At 37.5% G+C, this 22,975-nt stretch overlaps 1 protein-coding gene and 1 long non-coding RNA gene across 13 annotated transcripts in view; one reads left to right on the top strand and one right to left on the bottom strand.

The window, feature by feature from the left end:
* si:dkeyp-97a10.3 (carcinoembryonic antigen-related cell adhesion molecule 6) overlaps positions 1-13,069 on the bottom strand; it is a 46,996-nt gene extending 33,927 nt beyond the window's left edge. The window contains exons 1-8 of one of the 4 annotated variants that reach the window (XM_051864983.1): positions 12,299-13,069; positions 12,006-12,063; positions 8,000-8,347; positions 6,963-7,229; positions 6,323-6,607; positions 5,878-5,982; positions 5,732-5,793; positions 3,576-5,153 (exon numbers count right to left, since the gene is read on the bottom strand). In XM_051864983.1, coding sequence (XP_051720943.1) covers positions 3,576-5,153; positions 5,732-5,793; positions 5,878-5,982; positions 6,323-6,607; positions 6,963-7,229; positions 8,000-8,347; positions 12,006-12,048 — 2,688 coding nt within the window. In that variant the 5' untranslated portion in view covers positions 12,049-12,063; positions 12,299-13,069. Of the gene's footprint in view, positions 1-3,575; positions 5,154-5,731; positions 5,983-6,322; positions 6,608-6,962; positions 7,230-7,999; positions 8,348-12,005; positions 12,064-12,298 lie in introns of all 4 variants that reach the window. The other 3 variants (XM_051864984.1, XM_051864985.1, XM_051864986.1) reach the window with 3 other exon arrangements.
* A 701-nt stretch (positions 13,070-13,770) lies between these two features.
* LOC127496968 (uncharacterized) overlaps positions 13,771-22,975 on the top strand; it is a 31,553-nt gene continuing 22,348 nt past the window's right edge. For 3 of the 9 annotated variants that reach the window (XR_007925403.1, XR_007925407.1, XR_007925404.1), the window contains exons 1-8: positions 13,771-13,918; positions 14,050-14,106; positions 14,588-14,911; positions 15,102-15,347; positions 18,197-18,269; positions 18,708-21,191; positions 21,302-21,355; positions 21,549-21,872. This is a non-coding gene — a long non-coding RNA (uncharacterized LOC127496968). The remainder of the gene's footprint in view (positions 13,919-14,049; positions 14,107-14,587; positions 14,912-15,101; positions 15,348-18,196; positions 18,270-18,707; positions 21,192-21,301; positions 21,356-21,548; positions 21,873-22,975) is intronic. The other 6 variants (XR_007925410.1, XR_007925411.1, XR_007925409.1 and 3 more) reach the window with 5 other exon arrangements.

Below are 22,975 nucleotides of genomic sequence, written 5' to 3'. Positions count from 1 at the left end.
ATGCGGCTTTCAAGTTATATGCTTGAATGATTATGAAATTAACTAACTGCAGTTCTTCCTTTGTTATAAGATAACAAAGCAACAATTGTAAAAGTTATGTTCTTGAGTTTGATGCTTTTGTAACCAACCACAAGAGTTAACAAGAAGAGAGTATGTGGAAACCTCAAGCAGAGATGAGCCAGACAAAGACTTCAGAGAATAAGAGGAAGAATGCTAGAAGGAGACAACAACATAAGCGACAGAGCAAGGACATCCGGCTTATGAAGGACGAGTTGCAAAGACTGATACTCCTACAACAGGAAGACTGGATTATACAGGGCATTGATCAATTGATGAATAATATGAAGTTGGAATTTCCCAAAAAGTAGTATAAAAAGTCTTGAGGTGCTTCTTCAGATGCTGCCTGCAATAAGCAAACAAGGATACCTGATACCAAGGGATGCTCAACTACGGTGACCGGGAGGGGACATGTTTGGTTCACTTAATTTTGTCATATCACGTTCCCGGCTAATAAGTTGCGGCCACGACAAAACTAATGCCAAGTTTACACTACAGGATTTTAAGCCTGATTTGCAAGTTAACGAGCTCGCCAACAGGTTGGGCTGTGATCAGGGGAAAAAAAAAAAAAAAAAAAAAAAAAAAAATCAGCGGGTGATCGGTGCTCGCCAATCTTTGTGTGTGAACTACTCAACGACACAAAGAGGCTCGCTGACACCAGACAAATATCTAGCATACTAAATATCTGGAGCTGTCGGCCGACTCGATATCCTGTGGTGTCACGTGTTGCGACGAACTACAGCCAATGAAATATACACTGATGTCTATGGAAGCAGCAATAATCCATTCAAATATAATTTGCAGACGTTTATTCATATCAGATACACATTGTCTAAGTAACTATAAAGCTCACTCTATTCTTCTCCCAGTTCACCGGCCACATGCATTTCGGTACAAATGGATGAATTCACGTGATGTAGCCTGTAAATGACAGGACTCTCTGAACTGATGCGCAAACAAACAAGGCGGCGCCCATCTCACGTTATAGATTAAGATCAAGATCATAATGAATTTTTTTTAAATGACAAAACACTCACTTGCAAATATATGAGAATCGGAATATCAGATAGTTGATGACACGGTGAGAAAAGCTATACATCTGTCATACAGTTAGGCCGAGGTGTGTCACGTGACAATGACGCGGCATCATGGAAACAAAGGAATCGTTATAATGATGGCCTTAACTCTGGGAGGTCATGCAGAATATTTTAAACTTATGTGTGAAAGGGTTCATTTAATTTTAATTAAATTTAATTGTAAATTTAATCAAATTTCTTCCCAATGTCCATTTTCAAATAAATTCGTTGGGTGACAGAGTTGTTGTCAGCTCGTGTAGTGTGTAACCCGCTGTTGCAGATCATTTACGTCGACTTAAAGACTCCACAGCAAGTCATGTAGTCTGAACAGCACAGCGATCTGCTGACTTTTAAAGTCCTGTAGTGTAAACTTGGCATAAATGAACTGAACATGTCCCCTAGCAGTCACCGTACTTAACAGCATCCAACATTGCTGTTTAGAGTTCAACTATAGCTCTTAGCTTAGAGCAGTGGTGTCCAAACTTGGCCCTGGAGGGCCACTGTCCTGCAGAGTTTAGCTCCAACCCCAATTAAACACACCTGAACCACCTATCAAGGTCTAACTAGGCATACTAGAGACTTAAAGGCAGGAGTTTTGACCCTAGAAACAAGCTCAACCCAAATCTACTTTTACCTAGTAACAGAGAATTATACATAAGAAGAAACAATCATATTAAAGAAAATAATGTAGGTTAGTGGAACACTAGAGACCTTTATTCCCAAGTGATAGTGTTCATAGGGGGCAAGGCATCGTCCATTTCAGAGTGAGGCTCTTAGGCGTCCAGGGATACCGATGTAGTCAGAGTGGCTATTATTAGGCATCTTATGTGGTCACAATACTAGCATTTCTAGTCTCAGACATCTGTGTTTACCTGATGTAGTCAGAGTAGCCATTCTTAGGTGTGAGGGGTTACCGATGTAGTTGGAGTCACCTGAGGATAATATTGGAGGTGTTGGGGGACACCTCGTTTAACCAAGTCATATGCGTAGGGGAATTTACCAACCACAAAGATCTCATTGGTAAACATTAGTTAACTACATTATAGTTAACATGAGCTGACAATGAATGTCTCAGTTACTTTTGTAACCTTCATTCCCTGATGGAGGGAATGGAGACGTTATGTCGATACTGACAAATGGGGTCACACTTGGGAGCCCCAATCACCTCTGAATTGTAGAAAAACAGGCTAATGGATTTGGCGAGTGGGATTTGCGTACATATTCCCCCCATACATATGGGTACATAAGATGGCGGCACACATCCACTCATTCAGGTTTATGCTGAGGAGGCAAGACGATGTCCCAGCCATTCTGCAGGTAGTTCAAGGTTGTGGCAGGAGGGACATCACGTCTCTGTTCCCTCCGTCAGGGAATGAGGGTTATGACAGTAACCGAGACATTCACTACCGGTCAGTCACGTTCAACGTTTTCAATACTGACAAACGGGGTCCCTGTGGAATACCATGAAGGAATGTGGCCAAAACAAGATATCTTAGGAGGTTGAATAATAATACAAAGCATTTTGAACTTTTACATCATACGCTGACTGGGTTTTGGAACAGAGCGTCACTAAAACATGGATCATGTCACATTTATTTAAACAGCACTTTATACAATACAGATTATTAGGGCCTGACCACCGGTGGTGTACGGACCCTATTGTAATTGCTCTGTCAATTATTCTTCTCCAAAATTAATTGTATTTTTGAGGGCCTAAACATGCTCAAAAACTCATGAAACTTTGCACACGTGTCAGAAGTGGTGAAAATTTACGGTTTCAGAATTAGGTGTGGCAAAATGGCTCGATAGCACCACCTACAAAATTTCAATCAAGCGCCCTTCGCGCTACGTTTCACGTACAGGTATGAAATTCGGTAGACATGTAACAGCCCAATACCTACAAAAAAATCCCTAGGTCCAAAATCTGGAAACCCAACAGGAAGAGAGATATTTTGAATTTTCTATGCAAAATTTTTACAGTTTTTGCCATTTCCAGACGTTGTACTTTAACAAACTCCTCCTAGAGCATTAATCAGATCAACATCATATTTGGCCAGTCTAATCTAACGGCCTTTGCGACGTTTCATTGTGAAGATCTTGAGTTCTCGTTGAAGGGTGTGCCTGTGGTGGCCTGACAGAATCTGATGTTTCACCATGAAAGAGGAAGCTGTTGTAACTCGGGCATACAATGCCCAACCTGCCCCAAACTTCACATGTTTTATTAGAGTCCTGGCCTAAAGACATCTAAATGCCAACATTCAGTTAGTCATAGCGCCACCTGCTGGCAACAGGAAATGGCATGCTTTACACTGTAATTCACTCCTAGAAACACATTTAAATATGGAAAAACATGTTGCCATGACTTATTGATCATATTTTTTTACACTGTAGCACCCAAGGATCATGACAAACTTGTGCATTCACTCATTTAAAGTTACTAACCTGTTGCATGTGCGTTGGGTGTCCATGCATGGGATGCATTCCTGGCAATCGTTGAGGGCTCGTATGCCACACTTGAGTCTGTCTTTGCATGTTAGGAGGTCTGTGTCTAGGTTGCACTTTCACAGGCTGGATGTTACGCGCCTGTTGCACGCGTTCACGTGGAAGAGTCTGGAACTCGGCCGGCCTCAACACCGGAGGTGGAGTAGGAGGCCTCTGACCTGCTTTGTTGAGCTGCTGGATGGGTTGAGAAGGTCCAGGGTTCTGCAGCGCAGCTTGAACCTGCTGGATCTGGTTGGTGAAAGGGTTATCGGTCTGGGCGGTGTGTCGTTGTAGTGCAGCCTGAGTAAGAGGAATTGATGGTTGAGCCACGGTTTGATGTGGTCTCGTGGCAGTTTGTGTCTGAGGATGTCTTTGAGATGTAGTTGTTCCCAAAGTTGGACCAATATGGATTGGATTCTGACCTTGAGAGGTTTGGATATGAGGTACTGTAGTCTGTATTTGCGGCTGTGTGCTGATGCTCTGTTGTAACACTGGCCTCTGCACATCTGGGTTCATTTGAGATTGGTTGAGCATGTTGGGAGCGATTGGTCTTTGGAGGTCTCCTCTTTGGGAAGCAGAAGGAGCTTGAATTGTCCTGCTCGCAGGTTCAATCTCCCGGGATCTCCGACCAGAACGACCCCGCTGTGCATTTCTTTGTGGAGATCTAGGCTGCAAATCCGAGGATCCACTGCTGTCCGAGCTGTCAACTTCGCGATTGGGGTACGCCGGCGTTCCCTGCAAACGGTCCCAAGGCATCTGCTGGAGGTGTGTGCTGGTGCCCGTGTCATTTAATTGGTTGTTGTTCCGAACAGGATTTGAATGTCGAGTCCGCTCCTCTGCTGATGATTGTGAGTTAACAGTTCGGCGATTTGCATTGGTTTGGTTGGTAGGGTGCGAGCGGCCCGTTTCAACTAGGCTGTTGGGTTGGCGAGATCTATTTGTTGAAGCATTATTGAGCATTGCCTGTGTTTGATTACCCAAACTCAAAGACTCAGAGTTCAAGAAACCTGTCTGAGAAAGATTTTGATGGTTGGCGTTCGTATGTTGACTATGTAGTGCACTTTCTCTCTGGTCTGCATGTTGCCGGTTTGCCTGACTTGGCTGGTTTGCTTCTGGAGGGTATGTGTTCAAGTTGACATGCACCATTTGAGGTTGTGCGTTGTTCAGCTGGTCAGTACGTGGCAATGTGTTGAGATTTACATGAACTGTATGGGCAAGTGCACCAGGCTGAGAACTACCCGTTTGTATGAGAATATTAGGATTGTGCTGGACAGGCTGTGGGAATGACCTCTGAGGGTCATTGTTTGGATATGAATTGTTTTGATGCCCATTGTCTGGGAGTGTATTAAAGTTGTGCTGAAATACATCTGTGTTCAGATGGCCATTATGATGAAGTGGGTTGGAGCTGCTGGGAATGTTTTGTGGCATTGTGTTGATGTTCCCATTGTTGTTATTGGGAATGGCAGTGAAGTTCTGTGGCAGTGAGTTGTGTAATGTTGGATCAGGGTGGTTTTCATTGACAAGAGCTCTGTTTGCAATCTGAAAAAGAGGTATTATTGAAAGAGATGTTAAAGGCTGGGCAGCATCATGAACTCTGCAATGATTACAAGGTACTTTTATGTGGCCATTAGGTTTTCTAAAAGACATTTTACTAGAGAGTATGAAAGAGTTAATATAAAGATGTTGTAATACCATCTTAAGAAGCAAAAACGGTGCTAGATTTGGTAAGTTTATTCATTGACGTGAATCAGTTCAGAAACTGTCAATTTTAATCAATTCAAAACTCGATTTGTTTGTCATCTGTAAAAAAAAAAAAAAGTTTGCAATATCTGTGTGCAATGTTCTTGCATCAAAATCTTTTAGTAAAATATATGTATGCAAATGTTGTTGAGTATTACTTAGATTATATTGATTCATTTTAACTTTGTTTTCAATACATATTCAATATATAATTTATAAATATAATTAAAAAAAAAAAAAAATTATATATATATATATATATATATATATATAGTTTAAAAACATTTTTTTTTTTTTTTTTTTTTTTTTTTGACAGCCCTAAGAGGTATTAATCTACATTACACAGAACACAATAGGAGAAAGTGGCACTGTCTTACTGTGGTGCCTTCATTCTGGTTTGTCTTCTGAAGTCCAATAGCATCTCTAAGTCTCCGATCAACTGTGAATATGAGCATATGAGCATGTCAGAGCCTTTAGCGTCATAAAGCAAAAGAGCAGACAGAAGCATTTAGGAGGGACATACCGTTTCTTTGTCGCAGGAGCACAATAATGACCACAATAATTATGATTAGTGCAACAATACAGGCAACAACAATCCCTGCTACGGCCCCTATACTGAGACACGTACCTGTGAAGCAGGAGGGTGAGAACATGATTTTTACATTTGAAGATTAGCAAGCATAAATGAACAGAAGACATAAATGGAGCCAGGGCATAAAGGGGAAAGAAAGAAAAAAAAAAAAAAAAAAAAAAAAAAAAAACATAAATAATGGAGCAAATAGGACAAAGTATCCTGCAAAGAAATGTAGGCGGATGGAAATTATGACTCCTTCCAGTATGGTGACACATGAGTTTATCAATCCTGTAGCTGATTACTCCCTCTCTGGTCAAGAAAATGAATGTCAGGCCAAAGAATGAACTGACAGATGCATCCGTCACTCTAGTGCCATAGAGAGCCATTAACTCACCCACAATAGCCAGGTCTATCTGCTGCTTTAATGCCCCTCCTGTGATGTCATTCCGTGCGATGCAGGTATACGTGCCACTCTGATTGGTGGAGAAGATCTGCAGATTCAGCACGCCACTCCCTGATTGGCCGGCGGTCACCGGCTGGCCGTTAAGTTCCCATGAGAAGGAGGCAGGAGGTAGAGAGGTAGACGTACAGGTGAGACGCACCGTCTGCCCCACTGTTGCATCTCCACCCCCAACACACTCACTTGAGGTCTTAGTTAACTGTGGGGCATCTGGACCATCTGATGAACCAACAATGTTAAGATTAAAATGCTTAATGACAATTTACCATGACCTCAAAAGGCTGTAAAGCTGGTCAGTATGACCTAAATCTTGTATCACCGTATGAGTAATTCTATTAAATTAATTTAATATTTTGTTTCTTTAAGTAGAGCAGTTTGAAAATAAGCAGAAGTACTGGATATATCTGGGGGGCCTTCAAATATTGTCTAGATTATCCAAAAACACCATATACCAATTTGGAGTTGCATTTCCAGCCGAAAACTGTAATGTATACAGTTACTGTGAAATTCAGAATAGAGAAATTCACCAAAAGGTGACTAGTTTCTGCAACAGTGACAACATTAATTGACTCACAGTACACACTGAGGGTGGCCTTGGCTGTTTGGGCACTGACGGCGTTGCTGACGGTGCATGTATACTCCCCTGCATCATCTCTTCTGGCTGACTTGATGATCAGAGATCCAGCGCTAATAGTAATGCGGGTGTCGGAGGACAGTGCGGCGCCTCCTTTACCCCAAACCACGCTGACCTCTGAACCTGCAGACCAGCTGCAACTCAGCGACACATTCCCACCTTCCAGAGGCAGAGCAGGCAGAGACAAACTCACTCCGTTCACAGCATCTGAAGATGGAAAACAAGGACAGGGTATGGAAGCTTGTTTATGTTTTCCTTGTTTGTTTATTCTTGCAATTCTGCCTTTTTTCCTCGGAATTCTAAGTTTACATCTCGAAATTCTGGCTTTTTCTCTCAGAATTCTGAGTTTACATTTCACAATTCTGTCTTTTGTTCTCTTGGAATTGTGAGTTTCTCACAATATTGACTTTCGGAATTCTGAGTTTACATCTCACAATTCTGGCTCTCTCTTTCGGAATTCTAAGTTTATATCTTGCAATTCTGACTTTTGTTCTCTCGGAATTTTGAGTTTACATCTCGCAATTTAAGATTTTTTTTTTTTTTTCTCGGAATTCTGAGTTAACATCTCACAAATCTGACTTTTTTCCTCAGATTTCTGAGTTTACATTTCATAATTCTGCTATTTGTTTCTGCCACAGAATAAAAAAAATAAAAAAGGTAATTTCAACTTTATCTCGCAATTGAGAAGAAAAATCTGAATTGTGAAATAAAAAGTTGTAGTTACCTTTATTTTGTGGTGGAAATAAACTTCCATAACAAGGTGGGTAAACAATGTAAAGAAAATTTGGCAACAAAGTTCTCATTTGTTAACATTAATGTATTAACTAACAATGAGCAATACATTTGTTACAGTATTTATTAATCTTTGTTAATGTTAGTTAATAAAAATATTTTAGAGCTCATTGTTTGTTCATGTTATTTCACAGTGCATTAACTATTCTTTTCATTCAGCATTGTGGTCATGTATAGCATCATACCAAACACCTTGAGCTGCACTGAACGGGTGTTCACACCGAGTCCTGTGGTAGAAGAGGGTTCGACAGAGACGCTGTAGTTTCCAGAATCACGGAGCTGGCTGTTAGTGATTTTGAGCTGAGTGGCAGTGACAGACATTCTGCCCTGATACTGCGGGATGGGCATTACAACAGGATTACTGTTTACCCACATCGCCAGTGTAGTCCCTCCACTATCAGTCCATCTGATAAGGGACACATCAGACACAGTCTGCACTGTAAAGATGGCATCTTTCCCTGATGCCACCAACACAGGTGTCTTCTCAAACTGAACTGGAACAGGGTCCAGACACACAGCGGCCAAAGGCAAACCTATGGAGAGTTAGTAGGGTAAGTTAGTGAAAGCTACTTCAACAGTTCATACAGAGGCCAAAAGTATTGGTTCACTTACAGACTTAATTTGCATTATATAAAGAAGTGTTATCTGATGCTGTTCAAATGCCGCATCTTTTCTTCACGTTTGCTCAATGATGAAGAAAAGATTTTTATTTTAATGCAAATATGATTTTAAATGCCGTCATGTACATACAGGTGCTGGTCATATAATTAGATTATCATAAAAAAGTTGATTTATTTCACTAATTCCATTCAAAAAGTGAAACTTGTATATTATATTCATTCATTACACACTGATATATTTCAAATGCTTATTTCTTTTAATTTTGATGATTATAACTGACAACTAAGGAAAATCCCAAATTCAGTATCTCAGAAAATTAGAATATTACTTAAGACCAATACAAAGAAAGGATTTTTAGAAATCTTGCCCAACTGAAAAGTATGAACATGAAAAGTATGAGCATGTACAGCACTCAATACTTAGTTGGGGCTCCTTTTGCCTGAATTACTGCAGCAATGCGGCGTGGCATGGAGTCGATCAGTCTGTGGCACTGCTCAGGTGTTATAAGAGCCCAGGTTGCTCTGATAGTGGCCTTCAGCTCTTCTGCATTGTTGGGTCTGGCATATCGCATCTTCCTCTTCACAATACCCCATAGATTTTCTATGGGGTTAAGGTCAGGCAAGTTTGCTGGCCAATTAAGAACAGGGATACCATGGTCCTTAAACCAGGTACTGGTAGCTTTGACACTGTGTGCAGGTGCCAAGTCCTGTTGGAAAATGAAATCTGCATCTCCATAAAGTTGGTCAGCAGCAGGAAGCATGAAGTGCTCTAAAACTTCCTGGTGTACGGCTGCGTTGACCTTGGACCTCAGAAAACACAGTGGACCAACACCAGCAGATGACATGGCACCCCAAACCATCACTGACTGTGGAAACTTTACACCGGACCTCAAGCAACGTGGATTGTGTGCCTCTCCTCTCTTCCTCCAGACTCTGGGACCCTGATTTCCAAAGGAAATGCAAAATTTACTTTCATCAGAGAACATAACTTTGGACCACTCAGCAGCAGTCCAGTCCTTTTTGTCTTTAGCCCAGGCGAGACGCTTCTGACGCTGTCTGTTGTTCAAGAGTGGCTTGACACGACAGCTGAAACCCATGTCTTGCATACGTCTGTGCGTAGTGGTTCTTGAAGCATTGACTCCAGCTGCAGTCCACTCTTTGTGAATCTCCCCCACATTTTTGAATGGGTTTTGTTTCACAATCCTCTCCAGGGTGCGGTTATCCCTATTGCTTGTACACTTTTTTCTACCACATCTTTTCCTTCCCTTCGCCTCTCTATTAATGTGCTTGGACACAGAGCTCTGTGAACAGCCAGCCTCTTTTGCAATGACCTTTTGTGTCTTGCCCTCCTTGTGCAAGGTGTCAGTGGTCGTCTTTTGGACAACTGTCAAGTCAGCAGTCTTCCCCATGATTGTGTAGCCTACAGAACTAGACTGAGAGACCATTTAAAGGCCTTTGCAGGTGTTTTGAGTTAATTAGCTGATTAGAGTGTGGCACCAGGTGTCTTCAATATTGAACCTTTTCACAATATTCTAATTTTCTGAGATACTGAATTTGGGATTTTCCTTAGTTGTCAGTTATAATCATCAACATTAAAAGAAATAAACATTTGAAATATATCAGTCTGTGTGTAATGAATGAATATAATATACAAGTTTCACTTTTTGAATGGAATTAGTGAAAAATCAACTTTTTGATGATATTCTAATTATATGACCAGCACCTGTATATATGAAATATGTTCTTTGTCCAAATGGCATGAGATTTTGTACAGTTGTCAACACTTTCTAGATCTACAAATAAAATAAATTGGAATGATATCTGTTACGTTAGTGTGAAAAGAAATTCACTCGTGCCGAGACCCTGCTTAGAAAATTAACAAAAAATTCATCCTCAAAATCAGAAACAACGCAGAACACACACAGACGGAAATGAAGTGGCACGCTTTAAAACATCCAAAATGCAAAATGATCATGCTCACACACACACAGAATCCATGTCCTTTATTTACTCATTTGTTCTTGCTGTTCAATTCATTGTTTTTTTGATGTTCATGTCATGTATTTGTACTCAATATGTATTGTAATATAACTGTTCATTTCTGTTAATTTTTGTTCTGTTTATTTAGTAACAGAAGTGTATATTAAATTTGTAGAATTATATGAAAAACAGATGTTTGAAATAAATGATGAACTCTAAAGACTCAAATTTTTCTCTTTGTAACATCTTGTTCAGGTTTGATTCTAATCATAATGTAACATTATTGAAAATGTTTTTTTGTTTTGTACAAAAAAAAATGCTGAACTTTGACAAAAAGTCATTTTTATTGTTATAATTGTGACTTAATAATATGTAAATATGAATCAAACTGGAAAAACTTGTGAAAAGATGTCTTTCAGGTAGTCAAAAAGCAAATAGTAATAGCTCTGCAGCCATCTACTGGTTAAAGTGATCTTTCTTTTTTTTTTTACTTTTAAAACTGCATTTTCCAAAAGATGGGCAAAAATCTTATACTAAACCATGTCAAATTATCCATTATCCCCATGAATGAAAGTTAGAAATATTTTTATGTAAAATTCAGTTTATAAAAGACACATATGTTTTTGTATAAAAACCCATTTTAAAAAATATATATATAATTTATGTAATTTTTAGAAAACAAACTGAGTAAAATTACATTTGTTTAAAAATTTACAAAATATCATTTTGTTGCCTGGGGTCTCTGGAGACACCAAACCGCACGAACAGTGCATAAGGGTTAAACTGATTTTAATTCAATGTATGAAGTCAGTTCTCCTCAAGTTCACACAGATGTCCTTGTAGAGTAAACACAGGTGTAGTTCGTAACATTACCAACGGTTGTGGCATCCAATGGAGTGTTCTTCAACCACACAATACTAACGCAAAGACAGACAGACAGCAGTAAAAATGCAAAAGCATCTGAAAGAAACACCTTCAGATAGGTGTGGCATGAAGAGACGCAAATGATGCATGTCAAAGAGCATAAACAAAATGCAGAATGCTGTAAAACAGGAACTCAACTAGGTGTGACACAAACTACAGTACATGTACGTCAAGGTCAGACATTTAAAATATGTATTGCATCTGTCTGCGAATTTCTGCATCAGTGTTTTGAAGTGATCGCCTGATAATCCAGAAATTTTTAACCCTGAGGTATTGGTTATTATATGAACAAATTGTTTTTATATTAAAACAGTTTGTACTGATACCTCTAGGCAAATTATTATTATTATTATTAATTTTGCATCAGTTATCCATTACAAGTTGCATTTGTTTATGCTGAGGTTTTATAATATAAATACTTAGTAAGTACCCTGATAGCACAAACGCATCACAGAGATGTCTATTTGATGTTGATGTATATAAATTAAATATATTTTAAGTGGAAAAAAAAAAAAAAAAAAAAAAAAAAAAAAAAAGTGCAATAAAGTGCTCTACAAGTGAAGTATATTGTTGTTGTTGTTGTTATCTAATTTAGACAGTACTGTAAAATGCACGTTTGTATCTTCTACAGAATCACATCTGACAATCGTGAAGAGACAAAACTCACTTATCAATGTGAAAACCACAACAGGATGCAGCAGTATGTTCATGTCAGTCTGGAGGGCCTGAGCAAAAACATTAAATTAGTTTCCAGATGTTTCATTCAATCACACATTAAAGCATATTAATCATAATAAGAGACATTCTGTCAAATTAAAAGAGATACTGACATCAATCATTGTCTGATATAAGGGATTGCTTTAACAACAACAAGCTACAATTCAGTGCTCAAGCACAATGATAGAGCCTGCGATTATTATAGCATTAAAATGTGAAGTTAAAGCTGTTATATAGACTCACTAAGCAGTCTTCGTTTGGTTTTCATTTTCGTGTCTTTCAAATCCGTGTGTAGTTTCGGCAACAGAACGACGCGTCGCTTTCACTTCCTGAATTACCTGACCCCGCCTCCCCTCAGGCATCAACACCTGAGAAAGAGTGAAATAAACGCCTTTGCTAATGTAGAAAATAATGTCGAGAGGTTTCGCCCCCGACTGATTTACAAAAAGTTATTTAATTTATTGCTACATAAAAAAAATAAAATTAAAAAAAAAATAAAATAAAAACACACGATGTCTCGTGTCCTAACCTGATGGACTAAACCAGTGTTTCCCAACATGGGGGTCGCTAAAGATTTATGAGGGGTCCCAAAGCTCACTGTAGTTTGAGGGTTAGTGAGGAAACGGTTACCAGTTTGACAATAAACCACGATGCAATTTCCGACGGTTAGTATTACAGTTTAATATTTTAATTATCATTAAAACCGTATTTGATTGCCAGGATTTAAATACTCAGTATTAAGCAAAGAAAGCACTCACGCAGATACAGCATGCAAGTTAATTTCGTTTGAAAAAAAATGGCGGAAAGAAGTGAGGTTTTACAACCGAGTTCTGAGGGAAATTATATGAATTTTATGAATGGATCTCTGAAGGGAACTGACTGCCTTGATGAGATTTTCTTTTCATCATCCCTCTGTGTAACGCGTAGTCAGGGTTGCCAGGTTTTCACAACAAAACCCGCCCAATTGCTACTCAAAATTAGCCCAATGGGTTTCAGGGGGGTCCCCCGGTAAAAATCAAGTTCCAGGGGGTAAAATCCGCGGGGTTCCCCTGGTAAAATTCACCATTCAGGGGCTAAATATCATGAAAAACAACCCGCGGCAACTGTGTAAAAGTAGCCAAATTCCGCGGACTTGGCAACACTGCGCGTAGTGTTTATAAGTTTAAGGTTTATGGGGTTACCGGGGAAACGGCTCTATTGCCCCAACTACTGACGGAGAGTGAATTTATATTTTCATTCAGCCTGTCTGCGGGTTTTATTTGTGAAACTCAGATCACATTTTTATGCGCTGTTGTAAATATTGAGTGATTGTTAAAATAGGGGTCTCCTGGAAAAAAAGGTTGGAAACCACTGGACTAAACCACTCTGTCAATCAACGTTCGAAGGAAAAATATACGTTAGAAATCTAATAAATTTAGTTCATTTAAAAAAAAAAAAAAAAAAAAAAAAAAAAAAGTCTCCGATTCAAATTTGCACATATTTTAAAAATGACCTCTTGACCAAGGATGTTTTTCTACTTATTTGTCATTACAAAAAAACTTTCTTCATTATTACAATTTACGTTTTAGTATATTCGTCTTAGCTACAATATATGTTCTAGTATATTCATCATTAAATCAACTATTGTATCTTCGATAGAACAAAAGTTTAATAGTATTTCAATAAAAGCTTTTAAATCATACAACTAACGTCAATTGACGTTTATCGTGGGCGTGGTTTTGATTGATCTATGTCTCGCTCTTACCTACGGACAGGAGGACAGTAGTTTTCCTAAAAACTCATTTCGTCTCTGGTAATCAGTGCAATACGATCTCAGTACAACAGAAAGGCAGTGAACACGGAGTTTAAGCTTCGAAAGTCAAGGTAAGATTGTTTATTTAGACCTGATGGCCAACGAGTCAGTCTCACCTGAATGAAACAGACTTTGAGGGAAGGAGCTATTCAGGGAAAAAAGAAAGGCAGAAATAATTCCAGTCCCTCTAATGATTTTTCAGGTGTCATGGGATCTTGGATGCTGGTTTGGATTCTGTGTACCACCACAGTCATTCTGAGTGAGTCTGGTCAAATATTAACTGGTTCAGAAACGAGTTAAACCAATAAAACCTGCTTGGGCATGTAATATTATTACTTAAAAGACAAGTCTAATCTCTGTTTTTGAATCACCTTTCTGGGCAGCAAAGAACAGTAGTCTTATGCACAAACATAAATCTAATCAAAATTGTTAAAATACATCATTAAATATAAATATTAGAATGCATTTTCAAAAATTGCTTTTAAAAAATAATATTTTTTCACCAATTATTGAGTCCTTTGGAGTGACAAAATCAATTTCTAAATGATTTTCCAATGCTTGGACATGAAATAAGGCTTTTTCATTATTGTAAGTTTGGAAGAGTGAAACAATTACCTCCTAAAACTACTCCAATTGTATGCATTTCTCATTAAAAGTGGTAAAATCATAGGGACCAGTTAGTTTCCAAACCCTATTATATGTAATAAAACGTACTAATTCTTTTCAATAACTGTCATCAGTGCCTGTGTCTCTTCATGGAGCAATATCGGTACACTTTAAGACCGGACGACCTCTGTATGTTGCGCTTGGCCAAACTCTTGTTCTGGAAGTCACATTCAAGAAAAATCCAGACGACGTGATAGACATGGTGACGTGGGACCGAGAGAGAGGGAAGGAGAATATCAGACTGTCAGGTGCTCCTGGAAGCAGAATATCTTTGGAGAAAGGAGATACACTTCTGCGGATCACTGATGTTGCAGAAGGAGACTTTGGGAACTATAAGGTCACCGTTACAGACAGTAATGGATATCAGCAGCATGACTCTGTAGAAGTGCGAAAGATAGGTAAATATGACCATAGTTTCAGTTTAACTATGGAAATTATCTGACTGACCTATGCACGAGCTGTTTTGAATAGTTTCTTGTCATGCACAGCTATATTTAAGTTCAAAGGCAGCATGTCGTCAACACGCACGCACAAAAACTAGCTGAACAAGTTTTTTTCTCTTATACATACTTCTTTCTCCCTTTTCAGAGGAACCTCCAAAAGCGTCGATTGCACTTGTGCTGGAGTGTGTGGTGGATAAGCATGACATGGCGCAGTGGGACAGCCCTCAGTTTTCATGGCTGGTTGATGGAGTTGCAGTAACCAATCAAACCGCACTGTTAGGAGGTGGCAGTAGACTCGATATCTCTCAGGTTAAGGGAGTTAACTATACCTGCGTCATCAAGAGCAGCCTGGGGACACGGTTCACAACACATTATGAAGAAGAACCAAAAGGTATTGTTCAATGTCAAGAACGTATGGCATTTATGTTTATGGGTAAATATCTGGGTAGTTAATGTGATGTCCCTCATGTCTTCAAATCACCCGTAGTGTAGGACTGGATGGTTTTATGGTGTCTAGAATTAGTTTTGATGCATCAAATCTGATCTTTTGATATGCATCAAGTTCCAAACGGTAAAGAAAAATTATAACACTTTACAATAAGATCCCATTAGTTAAAGGGTTAGTTCAACCAAAAATGAAATTTCTGTCATTAATTACTCACCCTCATGTCGTTCCACACCCTTCATTCATCTTCGGAACACAAATTAAGATATTTTTGATGAAATCCAAGAGGTTTTTTTTTTTATCCCCCATAGAAAGCAACATAATGACCACATTCAAGGTCCAGAGAAGTAGTAAAAACATTGTTAAAAGAGAATAATTTTTTGTGTGCAAAAACTCACATAAAACGTTATTTTTGCGCACAAAACAGGCAACAGGGTCAAAACCATTGAAAAGATCAGCAAAGTAGCGCTCAGAAATGCAGTTGTGACACATACAAGATTTTGTAATGAATGACTGAATAAACAGGGCTTAAATAGGCAACCAGGTAATGAGACACAGGTCAAAGTAATGAAGCGTAATGAGTCTGGGCAAAGGGTTATGGGAAATGCTGTTCATGACGAAATAACAAAAGAATGAAGGACTGCCCTCTGGTGGATATCCTGGGCACACCAGCTGGCGATTGTGACAGAGATACAACTTTTTATTTTATTAATGCATTAATAAACGTTTAAATAAAGGTTAATAAATGCGGTAACACTTTACATTTGTTCAAATTAGTTAACTACATTAATCTTAGTTAATGTTAAGGTCAAGTTGTATCTGTTAAAATGAGTTAATGCACTCTGAACTAACATCAATATGAACATTTTTACTAACATTAACAAAGATTTATAAATGCTGTAAATATGTGGTACGGCAGCAAAGTTCTTTGATTATTACACCAGAATGAGAGTATAGTTCCTAGCCATATGGGCCTAGAAAATCGGTCGGTCTTAGTACACGATGTAACTACAGAAGAGTCAAGTTTTAAATAGGAAAATATTGAAAATCTTTGGTCATTTTTGAGCGAGATGCTAACGGTCTAATCAGATTCAATGAACTATGCTAAGCTATGCTAAAAGTGGTACCGCCAGACCCGGAGATCGGCTGAATGGATTCGAAAACGGTAAAACTCAACTGTTTAACTCTAGGGGAGTTGGAAAATGAGCCTATTTTCAAAAAAAGTGGAGTGTTCCTTTAATGCATTAACTAATGTTAAAGGGGTGGTTAGTTATGATTTCACTTTTTTAACTTCAGTCAGTGTGTAATGTTGCTGTTTGATCATAAACAACATCAGTAAAGTTACGACGCTCAACGTTCAATGCTAAGGGAGATATTTTCTTTTAAAGAATTCACAGTTTAAGGACTACAACAAACGGCTGGTAGGGACTACAACGAGCTTCTTCCCAGGTTGGTGACATCACTAACCCTAAAATTTACATAAACCCCGCCTCCGAGAACACACAACAAAGGGGGTGAGGCCATGTTGGGCTGCTTTAGAGAAGAGGACGAGTTGTTGTAGTAGAGTGTTGTTGACATGCCGTCATTTTACGCCGGACTGCTTCACAAACGAGGGTCAATTCAACACTGGATTTGCACAAAAGATTAACATGACGACACATGCTAGTCGATGAGTTGAATCAACTCCACAGCAACTACATAAATTTATCCACTAACCGTTCAGAAACGTCCAGTTTCATTCTAAAAGTTGTAACTTCTTCCTGAGTCTCTCCATCAGTGTCGACTCCGGTTTGAACAATGTAAGGCTGAACACTGTTACTGACAATCCTCATTTTGGCTGTGTGAGATTCTCCAGCTTTGTTGTTGTTGAGCAACTGAAACACGAGCTGTTAAAGCTCCACCCTCTTCTGGAAAGGGGGCCGGGAGCAGCAGCTCATTTGCATTTAAAGGGACACACACAAAAACGGCGTGTTTTTGCTCACACGCAAATAGGGGCAAATTTGACAAGCTATAATAAATGATCTGTGGGGTATTTTGAGCTGAAACTTCTCAGACACATTCTGGAGACACCAGAGACTTATATTACATCTTGTAAAGTGGCATTATATGTCCCCTGTAACAAAAGAGACCTTATTGTGGTGTTACCATAAATGCTTTTTATAAAAGTATTTTTCATTGTTAGTTTAACTAATTTAGTTAAATAATGTTAACAAAAGGAAACTTTTAAAAATAAAGTTTCCAATAGGGAGTTTTTGAATGCCATAGAAAACCCATTCTTGGTTCCCCAACAAACCTTTCAGTGAACAGTTCTTAAAAGAACTATTTTTTCTAAGTCGGAAGAACATTTTAATAATCTAAAAAACCTTTTTTCAATATAAAGAACCTTTTTTGGAATGGAAAGCTTCCATGGATGTTAAAGGTTCTCCATGGAAACATCGATGCCAATAAAGAACCTTTATTTTTAAGAGTGTAAAGTGTTACGAAATATTTTGTATAAAAAATATTTTTTTTTTTTTTTTTTTTGCATTGTGATGTTTTTAAGGGCTGTTATTCATCAAAACCTTTGCGAAATTTGTGCATATTCATAATTCATATTCATGAGAAAAGACTTGGTTATTTCATTACATCACAGCCAGCTTATCTGTGCAAACTGTCCTCACCACTATTTGATACCAGCTCATAGAACTAAACTGTCAAACTATCATTTCAAGGCGACTATAGTAATAGTATAATACATATAACATATCAGCTTCAGCTTGTCTACAGCTGGTTTCAGTGTTGTTTGTTCTCCTCAGAATCTAGGAATCCCTGTTGTTCAGGACTGATTGCACTTGCAGTTGTAGTTACGGTAGCACTGTGTGTGGCCGGGTAAGACCTTCTTATCTGTTCTACTCATTATATCTGTTTTATATTGAATATTCACAATAGATCTGTAAATATTGTGATCATTTAAATGCACTTTTTATTAGGTTGTGAACATGTCATTAGACTAGTTTCACGACTCTTAAAGCCAAAGATGTTTTAATAGTGATGTAAACTTCAGTATCACAAATGGTGTTTGAGTGAATCGATTTGAAACTCTTCGATTTGTAAAATGTTTCCTGTGTGGCATTTTTATATTAAAATGAGCAAAATATACACAGTAGTTCAGTATTTGCATGAATGAAAATGATTAAATAAATCTAAATTTTGAGATGCATCAAATAGTGTTGAAAGCCTGAATAATATATTTAGATATAATTTTTTTAGCTATATCGCCCAGCCTTAGTCTCTTTACTTCCTTTTCACATAAACTTTGTATTTCAGGTTTATTTTCCTGAAGAGATACAAAACACTTGACGTCATCTAGCCAAAGAAGTTGGTCATGACTGACTGAATCCACATACAACATTTTATTTATTTATTTACATGTCAATATACTTATAAACATTTTATTTTGATAATTTTGTGATTATTTATTTTACTTGCACTACATCATTGGAATCATATCATCTGTTTTGTTCCTCCTTTTAACTTTTATAACTTTTATTTACTTACTGTTACTGTACTTGAAAATTGTGAATTTATGTTGTGACTTTCTTAAAAAAAATGTTCTCAGGGAAAAATATTTACTTGTTCTTCTGCAGTTGTGTTGTTCAGTCATAAACTGTAGATTTGATTCATTTTAACAGAATAATGCTTGTGTTCATTGTACAGAATGACTCGTACTGTTTGTTTGGCTAAATCTTTAAGAAGCTAGACATAAAGTTGCTTTGTATGGATCTATGCTTCGAGATAGCAGAAGTTGTTCTGTTTGCAGAATGAATATCAGTACTGTTCATTTTTCTGAAGTCTACCTCACTTGTTCTTATTATTCTGCTGTTGAAGCATTTACAAATACTGATGTTTGAGTTAGTAATGTAAAGTTGCTTCAACAGTTCATACAGAGGCCCTAAAATGTATTTGTTCACTTACAGACTTAAAAATGTATTTGCACTAGATAACAGGAAATAAAATCAATGCAAGTGTTATCTGATGCTGTTCAAATGCTGAAATGTGAATTCATTCAGATTCAAATGTGAATATGATTTTATTTGGATGCATGAAATCACTTCTTAAAGGGATAGTTCACACAAAAATAAAAATTCTGTCATCATTTACTCACCCTCAAGTTGTTCCAAACCTGTTTAAATGTATTTGTTCTGCTGAACACAAATGAAGATATTTGGAGGAATGTTTGTAGCCAAGCAGATCTGAGTAAATAATGACAAAATTTTAATTTTGGAGTGAACTAACCCTTTAATTAACACTAGTAAAACTGTAAGTTGAGATATCTCAAGATAGAATTATGCCTAGCACAAAATAAATTATAGATATCTTTAATTGCAGTCTCTACTAGTCAAAACTAATTTGTAAATATCAGAAAAAATTGGAAGAATATGACTAGTCATAATCACGTAGATATCTTGCATCCACTTACAACTACACTGTAAAAAATATTTCGTAGTTTTTACAAAATAATTTTGGCAGCTGTGGTTGCCAGAATAATTTTGTAAAAAATACAGAAAAACTGTAAACACATTTACAGAACAAACTGTCAATTTTACAGTATAAAACTGTAATTTACAAACAAGAAAATTTGAATGTAAACAAGTAAATTCAACAACGCACACTACTACTAAAATCTGTTTTGTACCTTTAACATATACTGACAACCACCATAATAATGCAGGTGGTAAAAGAGAAAGCCACATGAAGAATCAGAGTTTATCACAAGTAGCTTTTCCACGAGCTGAAGTATATACTAATGTAAAGAGGGTGCAAAGAGTCATTCACGCAAACGCAAAACACCATCATGGTAACCCACAACACTTACATAATGCAATAAACATTCATTAAACAACAGAAGATGTAATATAAAACCCTAATGTACATAACTGATAACAAAAACTATTAAGAAACATGATTTTTTAAACAAAATACTTTCAAATGTGGAGTGTCACACAGGGAATTGTGGGAATATCAGTTTACAGTTTTTGACTGTAAATTATACATTGATTTGTTATTTTTTACTTCTAAAAATTGTAAAATTTACAGCATTTTACTGTGAAAATTACATAAAATGTCTGGTAAGAGCTTTTACAGTTTTTTCCCTGTATATAGTACGGGAACTTACTGTTAACCTATTTACAATTTGTTTCCGTAGCATTTTTACAATATTTCACTGTTAAAATCACATTCATTTTTTACAATGTAGTCAAAATTACAGAATTGATATCTGGAATTGTAATTTTGACTAGTGAAAACTAAATTAGGAGTAGTAGAGCCAGGGGCATTTAATGCTAAAACGGCTTGCCTTCTCCTTTCATCTGCTCAACTGGTGTGATTTTTATGTAGGTCTAGTAATAAATCAAAGAACTTTTTGTAAATCGGGGGCGAAACAGCGATTGTGTTTATTTCTACATTATTTTATTTTCAACATTAACAAATACGCTTATTTCACTGTTTCTCAGGTGTTGTGATGTCAGGGGAGGCGTCCGCATGTAATTCAGAAAGTGAAAGCGACGCGTCGACCTGTTGCGAAACCACACACGAAAACAAAAAACTACTTATTGAGTCTATATATAACAACTTTAATCTCTCATTTTTATTCAGTCCATAGTTGTAATGAACTCAGGTTCTATCGTTGTGCCTGATCGCTAAATTGTAGCCTGTTAAAACTCATTTTGTTTTTGGTAATAAGGGTAGCCGAATGCGATCTCAGTACAACAGAAAGACATTAAACACGGAGTTTAAACTTCGAAAGTCAAGGTAAGATTGTTTATTCAGACCTGATGGCCAACGAGTCAGTCTCACCTGAATGAAACTTTGAGTGAAAGATTAAATCAGGAATAATTTCCGTCTCTCTAATGATTTGTCAGGTGTCATGGAGTCATGGATACTGCTTTGGATTCTGTGTACCACAGTCACTCTGAGTGAGTCTGGTGTTATTGAATAAAATAAATTCTATTTATGCATCAACAGGAAATAAATACAACTGCATTACAATTACTGAGAATGCATTTCTCATTAAAAGTGGTGAAAACATAAAAGAAATAGTGACCAGTCAGTTTGCAAACCCTTTATATAATATAATAACATTAAATCTTTCTGGAAAACTGTCATCAGTGCCTGTGTGTCTTCATGGAGCAATATCGGTACACTTTAAGACTGGACGACCTCTGTATGTTGCGCTTGGCCAAACTCTTGTTCTGGAAGTCACATTCGAGAAAGATCCAGACGACGTGATAGACATGGTGACGTGGGACCAAGAGAGAGGGAAGGAGAATATCAGACTGTCAGGTGCTCCTGGAAGCAGAATATCTTTGGAGAAAGGAGATGCACTTCTGCGGATCACTGATGTTGCAGAAGGAGACTTTGGGAACTATAAGGTCACCGTTACAGACAGTAATGGATATCAGCAGCATGACTCTGTAGAAGTGCGAAAGATAGGTAAATATTCAGTTTAAAGGGTTAGTTCACCAAAAAATGAAAATAATGTCATTTATTACTCACCTTCATGCTGTTCCACACCTGTAAGACCTTCATTAATCTTCAGAACACAAATTGAGATATTTTTGATGAAATCCGATGGCTCAGTGAGGCCTACATAGGGAGCAATGACATTTCCTCTCTCAAGATCCATTAATATACTAAAAACATATTTAAATCAGTTTATGTGAGTACAGTGGTTCAATATTAATATCATAAAGCGACGAGAATATTTTTGGTGCACCGAAAAAAACAAAATAATGACTTATATAGTGATGGCCGATTTCAAAACACTGCTTCATGAAGCTTCGGAGCGTTATGAATCAGCGGTTCGGAGCGCCAAAGTCACGTGATTTCAGCGGTTTGGCGGTTTGACACGCGATCCGAATCATGATTCGACACACTGATTCATAACGCTCCGAAGCTTCATGAAGCGGTGTTTTGAAATCGGCCATCACTATACAAGTCGTTATTTTGTTTTTTTTGGTGCACCAAAAAATATTCTCGTCACTTTATAATATTAATATTGAACCACTGTACTCACGTGAACTGATTTACAGTTTTTTACAGACTCTAGGACACATTTCTCAATATGTAGGTCACTTTTGCAAAACTCTTCACACTGTGAGCACAACAGAAGTCTTTGTGGGCTAAACTGAGGATCAATTATCATTGCTTTGGCACAAAATGCATTCAATGACTACACCTCTCAAATTTCATGAATTCTTTTCTCACTCAGACACAACAACTGCCAAAACTCTTTGTACGTACAGGCCAATTTGCACATGCTTACATACTGTTTTCAAAACTGTTAAACTTAAGTTCAAAATAATAACATAATACAAAACTGAATAAAATTTGCTACATTTCTACAGTAATATAGTTATGAAATATATTCTGAATCTAAAAAATCAAATACTATCAAAACAATTAGATGAAACTGAACACCTACACAAGCATTAGTCTTTGGGTGAACTAACCCTTTAACTATGGAAATTATTGTCTGACTGACCTGTGCATGAGCTGTTGTGAATAGTTGTTGTCATGCACAGCTATATTTAAGT

Source organism: Ctenopharyngodon idella, chromosome 16 (genome assembly GCF_019924925.1).
Source record: "Ctenopharyngodon idella isolate HZGC_01 chromosome 16, HZGC01, whole genome shotgun sequence".
In the NCBI taxonomy this organism is placed as follows: Eukaryota; Metazoa; Chordata; class Actinopteri; order Cypriniformes; family Xenocyprididae; genus Ctenopharyngodon; species Ctenopharyngodon idella.
This window is presented reverse-complemented; position numbering and strand designations above follow the sequence as displayed.